Source organism: Lactuca virosa, chromosome 9 (genome assembly GCF_052849685.1).
Source record: "Lactuca virosa cultivar CGN04683 chromosome 9, Lactuca_virosa_CGN04683_v6, whole genome shotgun sequence".
In the NCBI taxonomy this organism is placed as follows: Eukaryota; Viridiplantae; Streptophyta; class Magnoliopsida; order Asterales; family Asteraceae; genus Lactuca; species Lactuca virosa.
The window spans coordinates 11,586,185-11,609,612 of NC_136434.1; the positions used below are offsets into that span (position 1 = coordinate 11,586,185).

A 23,428-nucleotide genomic window follows, 5' to 3' on the forward strand; every position below is an offset into this window, starting at 1 on the left:
TATATAAAAAGTGAAAATAAAATAATACGAATTAACATATATATTTGATAAAAACAAACAATTTTGGTCGCAAAGTTATACATAAACATTGTAATTAGAAATCAAATAATTTGATATATAAATGGATGGAAATAAAGTTTGATTTTTCCAATCAAATCAATTAAAAACGTACCATGAATATTTTCCCTGGAAATTGACAATACTGTATTTAATAATGTTTTATAAATTTTGGCACAAAAAATAAGAATATATTATGATTTTTTTTTCACATTTTTATAAACAACTTCGACGACGATTATTTTAATAAATCTTTATTTATAAATATATAAAAAAAGTCATGTTTGTGTCGTCGAACCTTTTCTTTTAAATATTGTAACTTTTTTTTTTCAAATTGTTTATCATTAATAAAGTTGCAATAAATATAAATTAAAAAAAAAACTAAAAAACATAAAGATATATGTGTTTTTTAGGCTAGAAGATGTCTGAAGATGTTAGAAGACTTTGGTCCACATCTACACCAAGAAGAGGGCGCACATACATTTTTAGGTTTGCAGTCTTCAAAAAAACAAACAGTATACGAAAGTTAATATCTGCACGGCACATAAGAAGAGTCCAAAAATATCTAGAGACAAAAAAACAAACAACACCTTAGTCAATTTATTATTTTATTGTCATTTCCTATTTTCATTAATTTTTATTAGTATAAACTATAGAAAAACATTATATTATAAGCTTTTTTCTTTTATCAAAAATAGTATTGTATTTATTTGTGTAAATAGCCATTAATATTTAAAGTTTCATTTTTTTCATAACACTATTTATCGATAAAAATAAGTTAGTAATGAAATACGAATATGTTTTCTGATTGTAATCTTCATTTTGTGTAAACATACATCTTAAATTTACTTTAACGATAAATGATACTATACTAATTAATACATTATACTAATCAATACATCGTACATTGATTGATTGGAAATAGTATTTACCGTTTTTTACGGTATCCAACCCATAACACTATCTTTTATACTAAAAGTTATAGTTATAATGTAAAAAATAGTGTTAACCAAAGTCGTATGAGAGGGTGGGGCACCATGGACGATGACCTAGGGCCTCTAAATTTATAGAGTCCATTTTCCATGTATCTACTTATATATTTTGGATTTTTTTTTTTGGTATTAAATCATCACAGACAGCGAAAAAAAGGACATTATTATTATTATTATTATTTTGTCATGGGTCTCAAATCAACTTGAATTACACTTGGTGTTAACTTCAAACCTCTCCAACCTATTACACTATAATTAACATTAAAAAGAATATTCTATGTATATTTCTATCTATCTAATATTCTAATTTTTATAATTTTACAAAAACAACCCTTATATTTATCATTGATTATATTATATAAATTGATAAATGTAATCATTTGTATTTTTTATACTACTAGGATTAAAATATATATCATTATGTGTTTTGTATAAATCTTGTATTGCATTTTCAATTATTTTATATAATAACATAGGTAAAAATATTAATTATAATTATATAAGGAATAAACTAAAAGTATGTAAATTCAAATTTCATGACTAATATGTATTATGAAACTTTAACACTATATTTAACTTTAACACTAAATATAGTGTTGATGAAATAGCATCACTATTCACCAATACTATATATAATGTTTAGTGTAGGGTTGAAGCATTATAGTGTAGATGTTAGTGTCAAAGGGATTTAATGTAGATTTTAGTGTTGCGTTGAAGATGCCCTTAGGTCATTACACGTGTTGCGGCGGAAAACCCGTTTGCAATTAATAAAACGAAAACTATAAAAAAAATTATGTAACAAACCAAAAGTGTAACTTTAATGTGTGGGCTAGCTCATTTGCAATTCATATATAGAATGTGATTTAAAAATATCAACGGTCCACATATAGCACGATAACGATTATATCATATCAAGTAAACAAAAAAAAGAATCAAAATAAAGTTTTGATCAAAACAATTACGTATGAAAGAAGCGGACGAAAATAAAATTTGAAAGTGTATTTCATAAAAATTCATAAAAAACAAAAACTATTAAGAAAAATTATACAAGGGACAAAAAATACAGTCTTAAAATACAATAAGAGCAACTTATAAAATGACAATAACTTAATTTCAAAATTATGAATTATGAAAACTATTATATCAAAACTTTTGAAAGTTTGAATTTTAATTTTAGTTTTTGAGTTTATCCCCCCTACAAATCTATAATGTATAATGTATTTATAAAAATATGAGATTGATAAAAAAAAAAGTGATATACAATTAAACTAGTCATATTCGAGTTATTTTTGAGTTGAAAGTCTTGACCCTAAACAAACCCTTTACTTAAACGTGTTAGAATCTTTTACCCAAACCTGTTAATTTTGTGTCGGGTTGTCATATCGTGTCAGTTTTTTTCAGGTATAATCTGATAGTGGTAGCTTAAAATATTGCTGTTAATTCCATATCATAACATTGTAATTAGAGTACGTTTTCTTGCACGTTTCTATCCGGCGAAAAACATTTTGTTGGGGTTTGTGTATTTTGTCAAAGTTACTAAGAGCATGAAATTAAAATGTTTTTTTTAATTTAAACAAATAATTTAGATAAATAAACAAAGGAAAATAATGAAGTTTTAATTTAAAAATGTTAAAATTAGAAAGAAAGTCAATTATTGAAATTGATATACATTTATTATTACATTTATCGCAATTATTACATTTAAATATTATGTAGAATTTAATAAAATTGAAAAAATCACAAAATGTCATTTGAAAAAAATTTAATTGAAAATAACCGAGTTTGACATATAGCAAAATAATTTTCATTTATTAAAATAGATAGAGCCCCAACCGCCAACAACCAACAGCTAACATATATTCTTTCACGCAATCAGTTTGAAGTTTACTTGTATATTATTTTGTGTATTTTATTCCTATAAATTGGAACAAAAAACTAAGACTAATTTGACCAGAATTAATTTTATAACTATTTTGACCCGACTCGATCATGTAGTTGATCGCTAGTGCCTCTTACAAAGAAAATTCCTGGATTAACGAAGCATGAAGTTGCACGCTCCAACGGCTTCTCCCAACGTTAAATATATCCATTCTTCCCCGACCACATCTATTAACTTGGCTTTATTCATCTTCTTTATCACTTCTCCTCCTGGATTTGCCAAAATCAACTGCAAACGAGTAATATAGGTAACACATCAAAATTCAGTCATACATTGCTCATGATTAAGAAAAATACAAAAATGTGATGAGTACCTTTAGTCCTCTTCTTTCCATCAATTTTTTAACCTCTCCAAGCATTGTAATACCACTCGTATCGATGTTTCCGACCGCTGCAATGACCTCCATGTTAATTTCCTATCTTTTTCTTTTAGTTTTTTCTTAAGTACACAAAAATAATAATTTATGATTCGATCATTGATCACTTACCACTCAATGCAAGTACAACGTATTGCAAGCTATTTCCCCCTAGGGACTTTAATTTGTCTTCCTCCTCGTCAACCCACCGTAAAATCCTGACAAATAACGAAAAATCGAATTAAGAAATCATTCATGGAGACATTTTTTATATTTTTAAGTGAATGAATCGAATAACTACACCTTTCTCGCAAGTAGGCGACATTAGCAAAGTAAATAGGTGCATCAATTTGAAGTATCAAGATTCCGGGGATGGTTTTCGCATTTTGGTATTGATCAATGCTTCTATAGATTGAGGAATCGGGTATGTGACCTAGTGCATACGTTTTTGGCCTCGCGACAAATAGGAGTATTCTAAGCAACGATAATGCAACCTATAATTATCCCGCATATACTAAATTATAATACTGAAATCACAACAGACTGAATTAAAACGCGTGTAATTAAAACTTATACCGCAATGACTAATCCGATTTCGACGCTCCAAAATACCACTCCTAAAAACGCGCTCATACACACAACAAAGTCAAATTTGTCGAGACTCCATAGGTGAATAGCCTCTTTGTAGTTAATAAGACCAAGCATTGCAGAAACGATGATTGAAGACAGTACGACAATCGGGGTGTAATAAAATAATGGTGTCAGGAACAACAATGTGATCATGACCGTGATTGCCATCACTATGTTTGACATTGCAGTTTTGCATCCCGCATTTAAGTTCACAGCCGAACGCGAAAAAGGGCCTACATTTTTTTAAAAGGAAAACATTGTGTAAAAATACATATTGTGGATCATAAGTTCAAAAATATTGGAAATGGTATAATGGTAATTTTACTCACCAGTAGTGACGTAGCAAGAAGTGCATGAACCAGCAATGTTCATCATGCCAAAGGCAATCATCTCTTTGTTGCCATCAATGTTGTAATTCTTGAGCATCGCAAAGCTTCTCCCCACGGCAATTCCTTCCTGTTAAAATTACATTATTACCCCTAGTGACAGAAATGCTAGAATGATATGAGTGTAAGATGAATGATACTATATTTATTATTTTTTGAAAATATGGATTTTTTGTTATTCAAATTTTGATGAAATACTACTTCTGTGGCTGAGACAGTACTCTTTTTGGGTTTGGGATGAAAAGGAAATGGAATTCAAATACATTATTACCCCTAACTATAATACTTCTTATCAACTTATGTAATATTTTGTTACCCAAATTTTGATCCTGTTATTCAAACATATTTTGTGAAAAAATGGAAATGGATTTAAGTAGAAAGAAAATAATGAAGGCAAGGTACAAGTGGTAGAGCATAAAAGACAAGACAAGGAACTTACAGCAAGGGCAATAACGCCGGTGACGGTGCCAGTTTTGATTGCTGTAAACAGATATTCAGACCCAAAAGACAACTCCTTGATTGTAATGGGGTTCAGTCCTTTCTTTAATTCCCCAATCTGTATATATTTACACACACACATACACATACACAAAAATAAATAAATAAGTAAAAACTAATTAGTGTACTTTTAATTTCGTTATATATCAATCAAAGATAAAAACCGCAAATGAAACTAAACTAACCACTTGAACTCCGTGTTTGTGGGCATGTGTGAGATAAACAAAAACGCTGCTCAAGATGACTGACGTCAAAGGAGCCATTGCCGATATCCAAAATAGCTTTGGTCGTCTTGTGCTCTGTTTATATCACTTTTCAAATTAGTAATCCCTATATATCTATCTTTTAATTCGTGTAGTGTGTGTATATATATAAATCAACAAAATTTTAAATGAGAAAGAAAATACTTACAACAAATCTAGCAATCAAGAGACACAAGAGGATGCAAATACCCAAAACTGCACACTCCCACCTCCACTACGGTTAAAAAGAATTAATTTATTAATTAATAACATGTAAAATATATTAGAATTATTAAATCTAGATCTGTACATCTTACAAATAGTTTTTGAACAGATTTTAGTTTAGTTGAAGTTTTTTAAGTTTTTATATTTAAGACCATATTAAAAATTAACGAATTTAAGTATATTTGGTTGCAAGATAGAAGGTTATAACAATAACATTAATTAAGATACGTCTTTTTAGTTACATTGAAAAATTTGGTCAATTCATACACTGAAGTATTGAACGAAAGGTAAACAACGACCAAGTAGTTTTAAATTAATTTGTATACCAATAATTCAGTTGAAAATTACATAAAACTTTAGTAACTTATAAATTGAAAATTATACAAAATTTCGGTAACTTATAACCTGTCTTTTAAATAACTAAAAATATCCAAATGAGTAGTTTTTAAATTAACTAACAACAATTGCTAAAAAGTAATATTAAATCAAAGTTTCATTTATTAAAAATTACATAATATTAAAAATTGTGTTACCTTGAAAAAAAAAATAGTGATAGATATAAAAAATATCAGTCGAAATTGAAAAAAGAGAAAAATAGTAGTATTTTCAAATTAATTTATAACAATACACAGTTTTATTCACTTGAAATCCTCTACCAAGGAGCATGCCGTGACGCTGTATCAAAAATTGATGGAAATATGTCAATCAAATCGAAGGTCGAGGACTTAAATCCCGATTGGGACGAAATATGTAAATTTAGAATAAACGATACATTTACAATTGGAGTATGGAGTATTTGAATTAGTTGTTCTAAAAAAATTGCAAATTGCAACCCTCTGGAGTTTAGTGAGATTATGTGATTCAAAAGAAATATTTATCTTATACCATATTAATTTGAATTTTATTTTATAAATTGCATTCAAACATTATAATTATTAGAAGTTAGAACTTTTCAACTTATACTTTATTAATAGGTGTTTTTTATGTATGATTTCAATATAATCATAATGTTTAAAATCAAAACTTTAAATTAAATTAATATATAACTAATTTTTTATAGTTAGTATTAGTAATTGAATTATTTAACATATACTCTACTATATTTTAATATATAATTATATTTCTCAAATTATTTATTAATAAATGGAGAACAAATCAATATATATTTCAAGAAAAAAATATATTCAGGAACCTTGTGGGTTTGGGTGAAGACAGAACGTAACACGGAGATAAGATCGGTGCTTTGAGTGAAGTGTTGGAGACCCAATATTCCTTTCAGCTGCTGTAAACTCACTACAATCGCAGATCCGGCCATAAACCCTATGATCGTAGAGTGTGACAAGAAATCAACGATAAACCCAAGCCTGCATGGATTCGATTATGGATATTAAATATGGGGTTTGAGAGGGATTATGATTGATCAATATGTGTTTAAAGTTCTGTAAATTAATTAACCTAAAGATTCCCAGTGAAGCTTGAAGAACTCCGGCGACGAACGTCGCCGTTAAGGCTAACTGAAGATGCAACTTTGGGTTTTCATTGGCGTTCACCACCGCACCTAACATCGAACCTATTAGCAACGACGCCACTGCGAACGTCCCCACCGCTACATCTTTAGAACTTCCCATCATCGCATATACTAACGGCGGAACGAAGCTTGAATCTGCAAAATTCAACCAAATATTAAACACCATTTATTGCCCTTAAGTTTGCTGATATCGAAATTAAACTCACGATTACGAATAACATCGGAGAAGTTTAAAGGGCTTACACAGGCCAAATATCGGCGGGAGGTTCGCTAGCTTAGCGTAGCTGATTCCCTGAGGGATTGATAAACTTGCAATGGTGATACCGGCGATTATGTCGGATTTAAAGAAACTTAAATTATAACGAGATCCCCAGTCGAAAATTGGGAAGATATACTGAATTCCGAGAATAATTTTGCGTGACGGTGGCTGATCTTTGAATTGCCGCAGTGGGTCATCGGGAAAAAGTGTTTCTTTCACGGTGTTCTTCAATGATTTTATGAATGGTTGTGGCGGCGGAATGGAAACTGGGTGTGCTTGCTGCTTGAAGTTAAATTTTGGGTAGCCATATTCTCCGGTATTCATTTGTAGCCTTCTGTTCGGTGATCGGAGGCGGAGATGACTGCGGAGTGTGGAGGTTGTATGAGATATTTGGAGGTGGAGTACTACTGGAGTGACTTTATGATATATAGATTCTTGAGTGGGCCCACTGTGACGATTATGCCACGTGGTAAATGTTACATTAATTTGTATTAATTTGTATGAGAGTTTAATATTGAAATGCTAAAGAGCATCTGCTATCCACCACTTTTATGGTTCATAAATTTATAACCTGTTCATATTTTAATGATACATACTGGAAATTGGATCTATGCTTAACCATCGAGTCGGTTCATACGTTTGAAATATGTCTCCTTAGACCATACGGTATACTCTCAACGAGAGGATCCGTGGTCCATGTGGCCCCGAGAAAAATTTGTGCACACCACCCCGACAAATCGTGTTGTCGACGACGATTCTAAACGCAAAACTTAATTGGTGATTGCTTTCTTGACCGTTGAACGGTCATTTGGCCTTTTTTTTTTCAAACTCAATTCAATACATCTAAATAAAACCTTCTATTTTCACCAAAACTTACACCTTCATTCTCTAAAACCACAAAACACATGCACATGGATTCCACAAAACACATGAAATTCTTAAAAACTTTTGATTCGGATGACGACGTAGAATTCGTCGATACATTCTTCAACGTTGTGCAGCACATTCACGACGAAGAAAGTTCGAATGTTGCTCGTACAAGGGCGGTCGTCAATCGTGATCGCCAAGCCGCACACGACTTATTGGTACATGATTATTTTGCCGATAATTGTCTTTATAATGACGACTCGTTCGAACGTCGTTTCCGTCTGAATAAGGCTATATTTTTACGTATTAGTAATGATTTAGAATCTCGTTATGATTTTTTCAAACAAAAATCCGATGCTAGAGGAAGAATGTGTTTTAGTAGTATACAAAAATGTGCGGCTGCTCTTAGGTATTTGGGATACGGTATAACATTTGATGCATCTGACGAATACTTGAAAGTATCCGAGAGCACCGCAGTTGAATGTGTAGATTGGTTTCTGCGCGCGTGTATGAGGTTTTTCACGAACAATATTTGCGCAAACCTACTCAACGTAATATTGAGAGATTATATTCGGCTCATGAAGAGAGACATGGATTTTTTGGGTATACTTGGCAGTCTAGATTGTACGCATGTGGCTTAGGAAAAATGTCCAAATGCATGGCGTGGTCAGTTCACTCGAGGAGATATAGGTGAACCAAATATCATCCTAGAAGTTGTTGCATATCAAGATTTGTGGATATAACATGCCTTTTTCGGAGTAGCAGGGTCTAACAACGACATTAATGCATAATATGATTATTGAAGATGAAGGTCGAGCGATTTGCACGTATGATCCGAACGACGTTGTCATTCCAATTGAGGAGTTCGTACCCGGAACGAATGAGTTTTTAGAGCGAGTTGTTGAAATTCATAACAGTGAAACGTGTTTCAATTTCCGAGAAGATGTCGCGGAACATTTGTACCAACGTAACATGAACGAAGATTAGTTTTTTTATATGTGTGTTTGTTTGTTTTTTTTAATTAATGTAATGTTTTTTTATTTCTAGATTAATTAAGTAATGTAGTTTGAAGTTGTAATTTTATTTTTATAATTAATGAAAAACTAGTTAAAAAAATGAATGTTTTTTAATTATTAAAAATGTAATTTATTGCATTTTAGAATTAAAAAAAAAATAAAAATAATGATGTGGAGTGGAGTGTTAGTGGTAGGTATACCATGTTAGTGGTAGGGGATTGTGTTGTTGATATGACACCCACCACATATGTGATATTTGGTGGATATAACGGATGACCTTATATAACAACTAGACAAATTTTTGTATGTTACGCACCTCTAAAACTATACTCATTTAAATTATATTATGTAAAATACAATAGTATAATTAAATGTTGATATGCGTATGGTATTAAAATAAGTTAATAATCGTTTATATTAATTTATTTTGATACATTTTAATTATTTTATATAATATGATAAAAATTTGTATATATAAAAAACAATGATTTTAATAGTTGCTATAAGTTATAAAAAAAATAAAAGTGAATTTATCTTTTGATTTATATTATTTTTTAAGTCACTAATTAATCACATCAATAAAAGTGAATTAATCAATTTAGGAACATAATTTTTGTAATCATATCAATTAAATGGAATTTATTTGTAAGTTAGAGTATGAATTTTGATATTTGGATTTAGTTTTGATATTTAACAATATTTTCACAGCTGACATTTTCATTAATTTAATTATCATCGTACAAAGAGTAAAATGACCAATATACAACACGCTACGCCGCTAAGGCTTTTTGTATTATAAAATTAATTATTTTGAAGACTACATCCATAAATTTAGGGGATGTACCATCACTATGCATGATCCGTTGTACTATATTAAAAATTCTCACCGCTTCCGGCGCGAAGAAACCAAACGTATCAAATGCAAATGGTATGAACACGTATTGATTTTCTATGCATGATTTCTCATGTTTGGTGACTTTGCCTGTAACAGCTTTTAAAGCAGCTTGCCTCGCCGTAAAACCCCCAGCCCTCAACCCACAAGAGGGGATACCCCTGTAAGGTCCACACATGTGTGTTTCTCTCCGACCCATCCAAAAATCAAAACATCAACCGGTCTAAGAGTTAACATTCATTCGGTCATATCAGTCAAGAAATTCACAGGTGCTTTTTTCTTGGTGGAAACTCCGACACGCTTAAATATGTCTAACAAAATATTCCTAACATATTGTGCCTGTATTTGAATATTAAAGAAATTATTATTATTATTTTAAAATATTATAAAAATATTTTTTGATATACTATTTTTTGTTAATTTAGCATTTAATGTTAAGTTTTATATTTAAAGATTAACTATTATAATCATTATAATTAACATTAAGTTTCAATGAATCAATTAATTATCAAAAGTCTTTTGAATTGTAGTAGTAAGATGAAAAGTCTTGAAAATTTCAAATAATATAAGGCTAAAGAAAAATTTTCCTTTTTTATTTTTTTTTATTTTATAAAAGTGCTTTCTGAAGCGTGCACTAAGGTCACCCATAACACGGCTCTCCCATTTGAGTTATCTTAGCCCAAGTCATGCTATTCAATAATCTTATAAATAAATATAACTTTGATTTAGATTTATATTTAAACTTTTATTATTTTAATTAATTAAAAAACTACCTTTTTGAAAAGTTTCATTAGTATATAAAATAGTTTTTTTTTGTTAAATATTTATTTATAAGATTATTGAATAGCATGACTTGGGGCTAAGATAACTCAAATGGGAGAGCCGTGTTATAAGTATTTATATATGTTAAATAAAAATAAACACATACCCATCCCACCTCTCTCTCTCTCTCTCTCTCCAATTTTTCCACAAAGTCTCTTCTTATCAACCTTCAAATCTATTTCAACTTAGCATTTGCTCAAACACTTCACCTGCAACTGCAACTATAACTTGCTTCCCTAAGTCATCTTATAAATAAATAATTTATTTCCTCCAATTGGCGAGTACGCGCCTAAAATGTATTAACCTATAATACTAGAGCTTGTCAGTCTCTAGGGAAATCTTGTAATGTAGGCTAGACCTATCACTAATCCCAACGAATACCGATAGTTCTATCAAATAAGGATTAGCCAGGCAAGACAGTTGGAAGGCAGGATCACTTCGGCATATAGCTTTCCTAAAATCCAACAACCAAGTCAACGTGACTATTATAGACACCTCTCTCATAAGTAGATCAATCAGTATTATGACTGGAATTACTGATAAATCTTACTTACACATTCATAATACCGAATATGAATATAAATATAAGTTACACTTAAAAGCATGGTAAGCGTATCTTAACTTACAGAGAGTTCTAGCGAAAACCGGGCTTTGTACTGGCAGAACTTTGATACCAATAGCTTATATTTCTCCCACTTTCTGATGTGACAGGGCCTCGCTAAAGTGGCTGGGAACTAAGGAGTAAAGGGGCTAGGGTGCGGGAAGTGACTCCAGAGGTTTCGATGTTGAATGGCGAGAAGAAATGGCTAAAAAACACTCATATATATAGAATTTTAAAAAGTGTGCCGCTCCTGGTGACGTGGCAATTTCTCGGCCTGACACGTGTCGCCTACGCCGTGGTCCACCTCGCTTGCTTCTACAGATTTTCAAAAATCCATAATCTCTTCATACGAGCTCTGTTTTTGACGATTTTTATATCCACGCGTAGCTATCGACGATATCCATAACTTTCGTTTAGACTCCGTCGGCTAATTCTAACTCTATTTTTAAAGTTATATTTTTAACAGACTTAGACAATTAAAGTCCATATAAAAATAATAACGTTCGCACATGACATTCGTTCTCGACTGTCTTTATATTGACAGACTCCTAATCATGAGATCTTCAACTCTCGTTTAGATTGTTTCGGCTAACAATCAACTGATTTGGCTTTCGATTTCTGTGTCCACACTGCTGCAATGAAATGTCGAAAAATCATAACTCCTCATACGAAGTTAGAATTTGACGTTCTCTATATGCTTGCTCTGGGTTTTACGACTACTACGACTTTTGTTTAGATTACTTGGGCTAATAAGCAACCTATCTAAAATTTACTTTTTATGATACACAGAGTCGTGTCAGTTTAATCGTGAAGTTTCGTAGAAGCATAACTTCTTTATACGAAGTCGTATTTAAGTGTTCTATATATCTATGGAATTCATATTGACGTTTTCTACATGTTTACAAATATTATTTTGGCTCAAAGTAACATATTTTTACTTTGTATTTCATAATAATTGTTTAATATTACAATCAACGGAAATAGTAAAAATAGGGTGTTACAACTCTCCCCCACTTACAAGGATTTCGTCCTCGAAATCTAACTAAATAATTCTGGGTAGTTGCTTGTCATCTCTTCTTCTGGTTCCCAAGTCCATTCTGATCCTTTTCGGTATTTCCACAACACTTTCACCGGATTGATCACCTTGTTGCGTAAGGTCTTTGTCTTCTTATCTAGGATTACTACTGGTTTTTCTACGTAGTTCAGACGTTCATCTACGTGAATATCCTCCAAAGGTACAATTGCAGATTCGTCCGTAATGCACTTCCTCAATTGGGAGACATGAAATGTGTTGTGGATCTGACTGAACTCTTCTGGAAGATCCAGACGGTAGGCAACCTTGCCCACTCGATCAATAACTCGAAAGGGTCCTATGTACATAGGGCCTAACTTTTCCCTCTTCCGGAACCGAATGACACCCTTCCATTGTGTAACCTTGATTAGTATAATATCTCCAACTAGTAACTCAAGACCCGACCTTCGTTGATCTACATAACTCTTCATGCCACATCTGAGCAGTTTGTAGTCTTTCTCTAACTTGTTGGATAAATTCAGTAGTATTGATTACAACGTCAGTACTTCCCATGACTCGCTGGCCAACTTCTCCCCATCATATGGACGTTCGACACTTTCTCCCATAAAGCATCTCGAAGGGAGGTCTACCAATACCGGAATGGTAGCTGTTGTTATACAAGAACTTTGCTAACAGTAGGTATGTATACCAGCTTCCACCGAAGTCAAGTACATATTCCCTTAACATATCCTCAAGAGTTTGTATGGTTTGTTCACTCTGCCCATCACTCTGAGGGTGATAAGTTGTACTAATATGCAACCGGGTACCCAGCTCATCATGGGACTTCCTCCAAACCCGAGAAGTGTAATGAACATCTCTGTCAGAGATTATCGAGACTGGTACTCCGTGTCGAGAGACTACCTCCTTAACGTACACTTCTGCAAGTTTATCCTCCGAGGAGCTTTCTTACATAGGCATGAAGTGGGTTGATGTGTGTGAAATGCACTGGTTTTAATCCTACTTTTGAGTTATAAATTGAGCACACAAAGGCAGTGAACCTGTCTTTTAGTGGTATAGTTGGGTAAGTAGAGTGTCGAACTCAGGGAACGGTAAATTAAAACTAAAAACTAATTTTATCTAAATTAAATAGTAAATATGAGTTTTCTCTAGTTTTACAAGACTAGAAACTTACTAATACTACTTAGGCTAAGAACTAGAAAAACAAAGATTTAACTGAATTTAATAATAAAAGGGACTTATGTTTAGTTCAACTCAATTGATCCTATGGTTGATATTATGGTAATAGTGCAATGGATTAATTCTTCTATTGGCTACCGATTCAAGTGATTAGCCTTGCGTTCGCTACGATAATCCTTAGAAAACAAACTAACTCAAACAGTGATCAGTTGTCTAATTTAATTTAATTCACTAGATTATTTATTCGGGTTAATTTAGACTTGTAATAGCTAACTAAATTGGTCCTTTAGTTAACCTCTTGCTGATGGTCATCAAACAAGCTCACACATGAATTTACCTAATTTTTCTTATTAATTCTAGTTTCACGTTCGTTAGTCCTAGACATATGATAAAGTGGTCACATAAACATATGGGGTTGATAATTAAAAGATGTTCATACTATTTAATTATCTTCCTATTAACAGAAAATTAGTTGTCATTCACACACAAGGTTCTTTAACAAGCTAAAATTAACAAGATCACCAATATTTAATTAATCCTACCATTAATCAAACCATAATATCAATTTTGTATCCCCAAACAGAAGTTTAAGAGTTTTAGCTCATGATTGAGGTAATTAACAACAATAAAACGAATTCTAATTGTCTAACCATAGTTGAGAAACAATAGATTAAGTAGAATGATGAGAATGTGCCTCAAATCTTCTTCGGAATTGGATTCTAGGTTGTATCTTCGTTCTCTAGGGTTCTTCTAGCTCTTCAATCGCAGCTTGCTTCTCCCCAAAGGTTCCAGCAGTCCTTTCATCGGATTAAGACCCGCTATTTATAATTATCACAAAACAGGGGCTACTCGGCGAGTAGGTCGTGGACTCGCCGAGTACTAGTGTGAAATCCGTGTTCGGTAAGGAATCTTGACTTTTCTTTCGGGAACATTCTAATGAACTCGCCGAGTACATGCGTGGACTCGCCGAGTAAGTGTATAGTTTTCCCTTTTTCTTCATTCTTTGGTCTCTAATTGCTTCTCCTTTTTCCTTTCTGCTTCCAAGCATGTCTTTTGGACTGAAAACACAATATAAGCATTATTAAGTACCTTTTGTCCATATTATGCATATAATTAGCCAAAAATGAATAGAAATATATGTTAAACATATGATTAATTATGCACATATCAAAATACCCCACACTTGACTTTTGCTTGCCCCCAAGCAAAACTTAATTTTAACACATTAGAATCACATAGGACAACTCAAGTCGAACCCAGCCATTATGCCAAGACCGCAACGCGCACATTTGTGTCTAAAATTCCTAATAACCCCCCATACTCTAAATACTCACAATCCTCATAAACATTCGCCCACTCACCCCGAACTATGCTCATTTTATGCATCCCTCCGAATCCATCCTCAGAAAACCTCTTAACCTCAAGGTGTTTTTGGTTGAGTAACCCAAGCATACATAATCTAGATAATTACAATTTATGATACCACATTGGAGCTCTTTGGAATTCTACATTTCTTTGGCATTTGATCTTTGATCTCTTTGAATTCACCACTTTGTTGTTTGGTTTTTGGTATCTTCAACTTTTTGAATTTCTTGGAATTTTTGATCTTCTAATTTCATATTTGACTTTGATGCTCCAAGAATTCTTCAAACTTTTCTTTTGTAATTCTCTTTTTTTTTTTTCATGTAATTCACTTTTTTCTTCACTCAATACCTACATGCTTAAGCAGGGGCACTCAACTTCAACCTTTATTGATTAATGATAACAATTTTCCTGGATACATTTCTGGTACACGATGCTAAACATATTGCATCCTCCGGGCTAAGCGAGGTTGTGTTTTTGTCCCATGATTTCACTAGAATAAGGGGGCCACAAATGCACTATAACGTATATAGGCTCAACTAAACATTTGGGTCTTCATACAATCATCCACACAATTCTAACATGGAATCCTAATTACTTTTTACCAAAATTTTCTAAATTAAATCCTAAGTAACATTTTTAGTATGCAATAGTGCAAAAAAAAAATTAAAAAAAAATAGACCTAAATTATGATATTAGGATTGCAAATTTGCTAAGGTTCAACCAACCCCCTACCCCACACTTATTTCATGCAATGCCCCCATTGCATGCTATGCATGATAAAGAAAAAAAAAACTAAAGTATAGAGGGAATTGGAACAAACTCCCCTGGGATAGCAGTGGCGAGGCTGATCATCTTCAATTTAGCTCCATCTTTGAATGACTTTAAACATGGGAACAGCTCATCCATGTCTTGGGTGTCATGTCGCGTGTGGTAGACTTGCAAATGACTCAAATATGTAGGATACAGCTCCTAGAAACCTTCAGCAATGATTTTCTATGAAAGAGTTGGATAAAACTGCAATGGACGTGCCCAAAACAACTCTGGATTCCAAAAAATGATGAGGGACTCGGCGAGTAAGTCGTGTACTCGGCGAGTATGTTGCTAACTTGCAGAGAAATCGTGTAATTGTCCATGCACTCGCCGAGTAGGATATGTGCACTCGGCGAGTAGGCGCTGAGTTTTCCTTTCGCCTGAAGTGCTGGATTGGGGTAATTCAGTGACTCTTTTTCTAATTACTTCAGTAATAAAGCACTCTACACTCCCAACTCTAACGGACTCGAACTTAATGGAAAAGACTTCGCACTCCCAATTGAACATTCCTTACTTGAACCTTGACCCATAAGACTTCTAAATGCATCCTAACCTTCCAATCCTGAAAAAAAAACAGACAAAAGTGAAAGCAACCAAAGGTCCTAACGAGAAATAAAATCATCCAAGTTTAACAAGTTGTCCAAATCGAACATCACGAAAATAAATTAAAAACACAAAAGAAACATTCTTCATTCTTCATCATCCATGTCGGCTCCTCCAGCTCCACTTCCTCCTCCTTCATTGCCTTTCCTCATCCTTTCTTCCCAACTCATGATGTAGGGGTAGCCGGGTCCCGGTCTCGGTGCGATGTTCATTTGTTGGAAGAGATAGTCAAATGATTGATTGTTATAGTTAACTCCTCTTCCAATATCATCCAAGTAGCGCCGGTACTCAAGTTGATTCCATCCATCGTTCTCTTCTTCCACCGGAATAACCGGTGGGTCTTCCCGTACCCGCACGCTTCTTTGCCTCACTCGCCTTCCCGGCTCCTCGGGGATAGCTGGCTCATCCGCATGAGGAATAGAAAAAGAATCACCAAACTTTTCCACAATCCTCGCCCTCCTATATAATGCGGTGTTGAACGGAGGGGGATAAATGACCGTCAGCGCCCTTGACTCTTGCAAATCTAATACCCCAAATGACCTTGCAAGCCTCGTCACAAACATCCCTCCATTAATCTTGGAGTTCATCTTCTCCTTAACAGCCCCTTCAGCAAGATACTTGGCTACGCGATAGGGGAGATTGCAGAAAACATCGGGAGTAATAATACTCCAAAGATAAAAGATGTCAAGGGTCGGGACCTTGTCCCAGTCCTTTCGCATATTAATCGTGCTGGCAATGAACCGATGAATGAGACGGTGGATCGGTGAACGTATGTGACCCTCCTGTGCGGTAGACAGGATGTACACCCGGTTAGCAATAATATTCCACCAGGTAGAAGCAACCACTCCCTCGGGGAGATCTTTGTGGCAATTCTCTAAAAAAACTTCAAAATCTTCATTTAACATAGTGCTTTGCTCATAGATTCCAAGCCTCCATGAAAATTCAGCCATGCTGCATTGTCGCAGCTCCCCACCAAGAGAAAATGAAACTACATTGGGATTGTAGTACTCACTACCACCTCGGAATGAGATGGTAGCAAAAAACTCCCAACATAATTCAGCATAGACCAGTTCTTGAATTTTGAAAAGCTGTAACCAACCATCACATATGATGGTTGAATCCCCCAAATTACATTCTTTCACCAAATATGGTGTTAGCTCTTCTTCCAAACCAACTTTCCCCATCCAATCCCAATCCACTGCATTGGGTAAATGAATCTCTTTCTGTTTTAAAGCCTCTAACTTGTTTTTGGCACGGGCTTGAGACGATTTGGATGTGATTTGGCGGAACGAGAGCCACGGGATGTCCCCGTGGCTTCCCCCTCTTGAAGACTGACCTCGTCTGGACATGGTACCTGCATGACAACATTAAGAAAGCACAAACAAACAACACCCAGTAATTAAAATTGAATAAAACAGCGCTGTATAGCCCCCTACTCGCCGAGTTCATGTCCTACTCGACGAGTAGGATGAACATCGGGACCAGAATCTGTCGAACACATATGGGTCACTTAAAACACCCAATTTTGCACAGGGGTTTGCTGTACTAAGTTCATTAACCACTAAACCAAAAGAAAATTCTCCTAACAACTCCTAATTCATGGTCAAATTAAAACCCTAGAATCTGAGGAAACCCCCAAATCCGAATTTAGACTAAATAGGGGTAAATCGGTGATAAAGCTTGAACCTTTGATGAGTTTTTAAGTGTAAAGATCATACCTTTTCCCTTGAAAGTCGAGGATTAAGCCAAAAATCACAGAAATCGCTTGAAGGAGGCTGTGCACGGCGAGTGTGTGGGTAAAATGGGTAAAAACCCTTATTTCTCAGATTTTTATACCGTCTGTGTAAGTTGGCTACTCGCCGAGTAGAAACGATCTACTCGCCGAGTACAAATGCTTTTACGCGGTTTTTTTTTTTTGGTTATTTAGACAAGCACTCGCCGAGTACTCGTACCTACTCGGCGAGTAAAGCTTGCAGTTTGTCAAAAATTGAATTAAATTTTTTTTTTAAAAATTTTTAACCCACCACCCCACACTCTAGGCATTGCTTGCCCTCAAGCAATCATTTAGAACATATTTTCAGAAGAAGATGAATGAAAAAGATCCTAAGAAATCAAAAAGAAAGTAAAGGAAAAAGAAATGCAAACTCTAAACTCGGGTTGCCTCCCGGAAGCGCTTCTTTTTAAGGAGTCATTAGCTGGACTCCTCCCATTCTACGTGGCTGCAATCCCTTCCAGCAACATCAACTCTTCCATGCCTTCATTCCTTGGAACTCCTTCTTCATACTTTTTGTATGTCCATTGACCTTGAACGGGGTGCCATCTTTTGACAATAGCTCTATAGCACCATGTGGAAACACCTTCTTTACCAGAAAAGGACCATCCCATCTTGACTTGAGTTTGCCCGAGAAGAGTTTTAACCTTGAATTAAAGAGCAACACCTTTTGCCCTTCATGAAATTCTTTATTTTCCTTGATCCTCCTGTCATGCCAATTCTTAGTTTTCTCTTTATAGATCAAAGAACTAGTGTATGCATCATTTCTAAGTTCCTCAAGAGCATTCATTTGCATTAACCGGTTGTTCTTGAGCTCCTCCATGTTGAAGTTACACATCTTTAAAGCCCAAAAAGCTTTATGCTCTATCTCCACCGGTAAATGACATTGCTTTCCATAAACTAACCTATATGGTGTAGTACCAATAGGGGTTTTGAAAGCTGTACGGAAGGCCCAAAGTGCATCGTCTAGCTTATCCGACCATTCTTTTCGATTGCTCCCCACCGATTTCTCCAAGATTCTCTTTAAAGCTCGATTTGTCACTTCGGTTTGTCCACTAGTTTGTGGATGGTAGGATGTTGAAAATTTATGGGTTACCCCATATTTACTTAGCACCTTCTCTAGTTGATCATTGGCAAAATGAGTGCCTCGATCACTTATGAGAGCTTTCGGGACCCCAAATCTTGAAAATAACTTCTTTAAAAACCTCACCACTACCCGACCGTCATTAGTTGGCAAAGCTTGTGCCTCCGCCCACTTGGATACATAATCCACCGCCACCAATATGTATTTGTTGCCTTTGGATATGGGAAATGGTCCCATGAAATCGATCCCCCACACATCAAATACTTCGCACACTTGGATACTATGTTGTGGCATTTCATTTCGAGATGAAATGTTTCCCGCTCTTTGACATGCATCACATTCTTTGACAAATTGGGTTGCATCTTTAAAAATCGTGGGCCAGTAAAACCCAATGTCAAAGATCTTCTTAGCAGTGTAATGTGCTCCATGATGTCCACCCGTGGGCCCGCTATGACATTGCTCCAATATTTTCCAGCTTTCATTCCCAAACACGCATCTTCGTATGATTCCATCCGCGCAGCTTCGGAAAAGATATGGTTCATCCCAAAAGTAATACTTTATCTCGGAAAAGAATTTCTTCTTTTGTTGACTTGTGAGATCTTTTGGGATGTAATTGCTAGCTAAGTAATTAGCTATATTTGCAAACCATGGTTCTTCTCCCACAGTCACCATAATATACTCGTCCGGAAAATCATCTCCAACTCTATCTTCTTGCAATCGCGGGTTTTCAAGCCTTGACAAGTGGTCAGCTGCTACATTCTCCATTCCCTTTTTGTCGCGTATCTCTATGTCAAACTCTTGAAGAAGTAGAACCCATCGTATCAATCTTGGCTTGGCATCCTGTTTGGCAAACAAATACTTGATAGCAGAGTGGTCAGTAAAAACAGTTGTTTTAGATAAAACTAAATAAGGGCGGAATTTATCAAAAGCGTACACCACAACTAATAATTCCTTTTCCGTGGTGGTGTAGTTTTCTTGGGCTGGATTTAAAGTCTTGCTAGCATAATATATGGGTCGGAAGTGCTTATCAACCCTTTGACCAAGGACAGCTCCTAATGCAAAATCACTAGCATCACACATTATTTCAAATGGTAAATTCCAATTTGGTGCAACAATGATCGGGGCATTAGTCAATTTTTCCTTTAAAAATTCAAATGCCCCTAAACACTCTTTAGTAAAATTAAATGGTGCATCTTTTAGGAGTAATTGTGTTAGAGGTCTAGTTATTTTACAAAAATCTTTGATAAAACGCCGGTAAAAACCCGCGTGTCCTAGAAAACTTCTAATACCCTTCACATTAGTTGGTGGAGGTAATTTGGCAATGGTGTCAATCTTTGCCCGATCAACTTCAATTCCCGATTTGGAAACCTTGTGGCCCAAAACTATACCCTCCTTAACCATAAAGTGACATTTTTCCCAATTAAGGACTAAGTCGGTCTTTTCACACCTAGCAAGCATTAGGTCAAGATTTGTGAGACAATCATGGAAGGAAGATCCAAAAACAGAAAAATCGTCCATAAAGACTTCCATGAATTTTTCCACCATGTCGTGGAATATGGCTATCATGCACCTTTGAAATGTCGCGGGTGCATTGCATAGCCCAAAGGGCATGCATCGATAAGCAAAATTCCCACTTGGGCAAGTGAATGTGGTCTTTTCTTGGTCCAATGGGTCTATGGGTATTTGGAAATAACCCGAAAATCCGTCTAGGAAGCAATAATAACTATGGCCCGATAATCTTTCTAACATTTGATCAATAAAGGGTAAGGGAAAATGGTCTTTACGAGTGGCATCGTTTAGTTTTCGATAATCGATGCACATTCTCCAACCGGTTACCGTTCGTGTCGGAATAAGCTCATTCTTTTCGTTGGTTATGACCGTCGTCCCTCCTTTCTTGGGCACCACTTGAACCGGACTTACCCACGGGCTGTCGGAAATGGAATATATAATCCCCGCATCTAAAAGCTTGACCACTTCTTTCTTGACCACCTCTTGCATATTTGGGTTTAGTCTTCTTTGGTGCTGCACAACCGGCTTTGCTCCTTCTTCCAGGTTAATCTTGTGTGAACAATAAGAGGGACTTATTCCCTTAATGTCGGTAATGCTCCATGCTATGGCCCGTTTTCGCTTCTTCAAAACTTGCACTAGTTCTTCCTTTTCAGAGTTGGAAAGGTCAGAGGCTATAATGACTGGCTTTTGATGGCCATCTTCAAGGAAGGCATACTCCAAATGTTCTGGTAACTTTTTGAGCTCAGAATTTGGGTTCTGTTTGTTGTACTCGCCGAGTGTAGGTAAGGGACTCGGCGAGTTGGTAGCTGAATTTACGAATTCTGTTTTTTTTTTCGCTTGGACTCGGCGAGTATATCGGCCCTACTCGGCGAGTTGAAGTGTCAAATTGCCTCACCAATTCCTCAAACTCAGCTTCTTCCAGCAGCCTCTCGATGTCCATTAAGTCTTTTTCTGCATCAAATTCTTCGTCAGAAATTGTGAACTTGCTGGAATCTTCACTTATGCATTCCTCCAATAATTCATCAAGCATGTCAATTGAGAATGTCGTGTCGTCACTATTCCGTGCATACTTCATAGCTTGATCAACCCCAAATGTGACTGAATCTTCTCCTACCCGCAAAGTGAGCTTCGAGTCCTTCATGTCTACTATAGCACTTGCCGTGTTGAGGAAGGGTCTTCCAAGGATGATTGGGACTTGAGGATCCGCCTCCATGTCTAGAATTATGAAATCAGCGGGAAAGACAAACTTGTCCACTTTGACCACTAAGTCTTCACATATTCCTCTTGGGAAAGTGATTGTCTTGTTAGCTAAATGAATCGCCATACGAATTGGTCTTGGTTCCGGGAGATCCAGCTTCTTGAAGAATGAATAAGGCATTAAATTTACACTTGCTCCTGAATCAGCCAAGGCATGAGTGGTAGCCAAATTGCCAAATTGGCAAGGTAAAGTTAAGCTCCCCGGGTCACCCTTCTTCTTTGGTAGTTTGTTGAGCATGGCGGCTGAGCAATTCTCATTGAGGACTACCTTCTTCACTTCCTCCATCTTCCTTCTATTAGTGAGAAGTTCCTTAAGGAACTTTGCATATTTGGGCATTTGTGCGACAGCTTCGATGAAGGGTATGTTGATTTGAAGAGCCTTTATATGATCTAGAAACTTCTGGTACTCCTCTTCCTGCTTCACTTTCTTAGCTCGGGCTGGGTATGGCAATGGCGGCTGGTAAAACTTTTTAGGGGTCTGATTGTTCGGAATTGGCAGTGGACTCGCCGAGTCCATATTCTGTACTCGGCGAGTAGAGCTGTCAGATTGAAGATTTTGATTTTCTGCTTGATTTTCTGCTTCCTCCTTCTGTGATTCTTTGGGTGCTTCATTCTGAATAGGGGCCAGAGGAGTGATTATTTTCCCACTTCTTGTTGTGACTATGTTTATGTGCGCGCCTCGTGGGTTGTTTTCGGTTTTGCTAGGAAGTTCGCCCGGTGATCTTTGGTTTATTTGTTGAGCAAGTTGCCCTAGCTGCGTTTCTATGTTGTGGATAGATGTTTGCTGGTTTCTAAGCATGGTCCTTGTTTCTTGAATTGCAGCATCATGATCACTATGTCTCTTTTCTGAAGCAGCTACAAATTTGGTAAGCATTTCTTCCAAACTTGGTTTTCTTTCTTGTGATGGCTCCTCCTTTTGGTAAAAACCCCTTCCCTTTTGCTTGAACTTCTCCTCCTTAGCCTTCTTGTACTCGTCATAAGGGAGCCACTCTTTCTTTGGTCTACGCCAATCTTCATCATATCGGTCCCTACTTGAGTAACAAACTTGCACCTTTTTGTTGCCATTCTCATCCAAGTCGCAGTCTCTAGTAAGGTGAGGCCCATTGCAATTTTCGCAACCCACCCGAATAGCATGTATCGTTTGGTCCATTTTATCCATCCTCCTATCCATGGTTTTTAGCATAGCCATAACTGCTGACAAGTCTTCTGAAGCTGCATAAGCGGCCCCCCCTCGTCACATCATTTCTTGGATTGTGGTATTCTCTAGAATGCTTAGAGAATTCTTCAATTAGTTGCTTTATCACTGGGGGTGCCTTCTTCGTGAGTGGACCTTGCGAGTCAAGTAATTGCCTAGTGGTAACATTTACTCCATCATAGAAGATGGAGACTTCTTGTTGACTATTGAGGTCACGATGTGGGCAATTCCTTAGCAGGCTCTTGTACCTCTCCCAAGCTTCATATAGTGATTCTCCAGCTTGTTGTTCAAAGTTAGCTATGGCTTTCTTTAGCTT

The 23,428-nt window shown here is 35.6% G+C and overlaps 1 protein-coding gene and 1 non-coding gene across 2 annotated transcripts; one reads left to right on the forward strand and one right to left on the reverse strand.

Moving 5' to 3' along the window:
• Positions 1–2,942: 2,942 nt before the first annotated feature.
• Positions 2,943–7,435, reverse strand: LOC145137166 (sulfate transporter 3.1-like). Its single transcript, XM_079071303.1, has 12 exons — positions 7,096–7,435; positions 6,780–6,987; positions 6,517–6,688; positions 5,269–5,334; positions 5,043–5,156; positions 4,799–4,915; positions 4,303–4,429; positions 3,920–4,206; positions 3,647–3,837; positions 3,476–3,561; positions 3,302–3,378; positions 2,943–3,216 (listed from the first exon to the last, which is right to left on the reverse strand). Exons 1-12 carry the CDS (start codon positions 7,433–7,435, stop codon positions 3,082–3,084), a joined length of 1,920 nt encoding a protein of 639 aa, XP_078927429.1. The 3' UTR covers positions 2,943–3,081.
• Positions 7,436–23,321: 15,886 nt separating this feature from the next.
• Positions 23,322–23,428, forward strand: LOC145141710 (small nucleolar RNA R71). The gene has a single exon (XR_013722905.1). It is a non-coding gene; the product is annotated as a small nucleolar RNA R71 (small nucleolar RNA).

Excerpts from the sequence above, each read along its gene's own strand:
- LOC145137166 (XM_079071303.1), bottom strand. The coding sequence starts at position 7,435 with ATGAATACCGGAGAATATGGCTACCCAAAATTTAACTTCAAGCAGCAA. Across the intron at positions 4,430-4,798 it reads CCGGCGTTATTGCCCTTGCT|GAAGGAATTGCCGTGGGGAG; the intron begins GTAAGTTCCTTG and ends TAATTTTAACAG. Across the intron at positions 4,207-4,302 it reads TTCTTGCTACGTCACTACTG|GCCCTTTTTCGCGTTCGGCT; the intron begins GTGAGTAAAATT and ends AAAAAAATGTAG.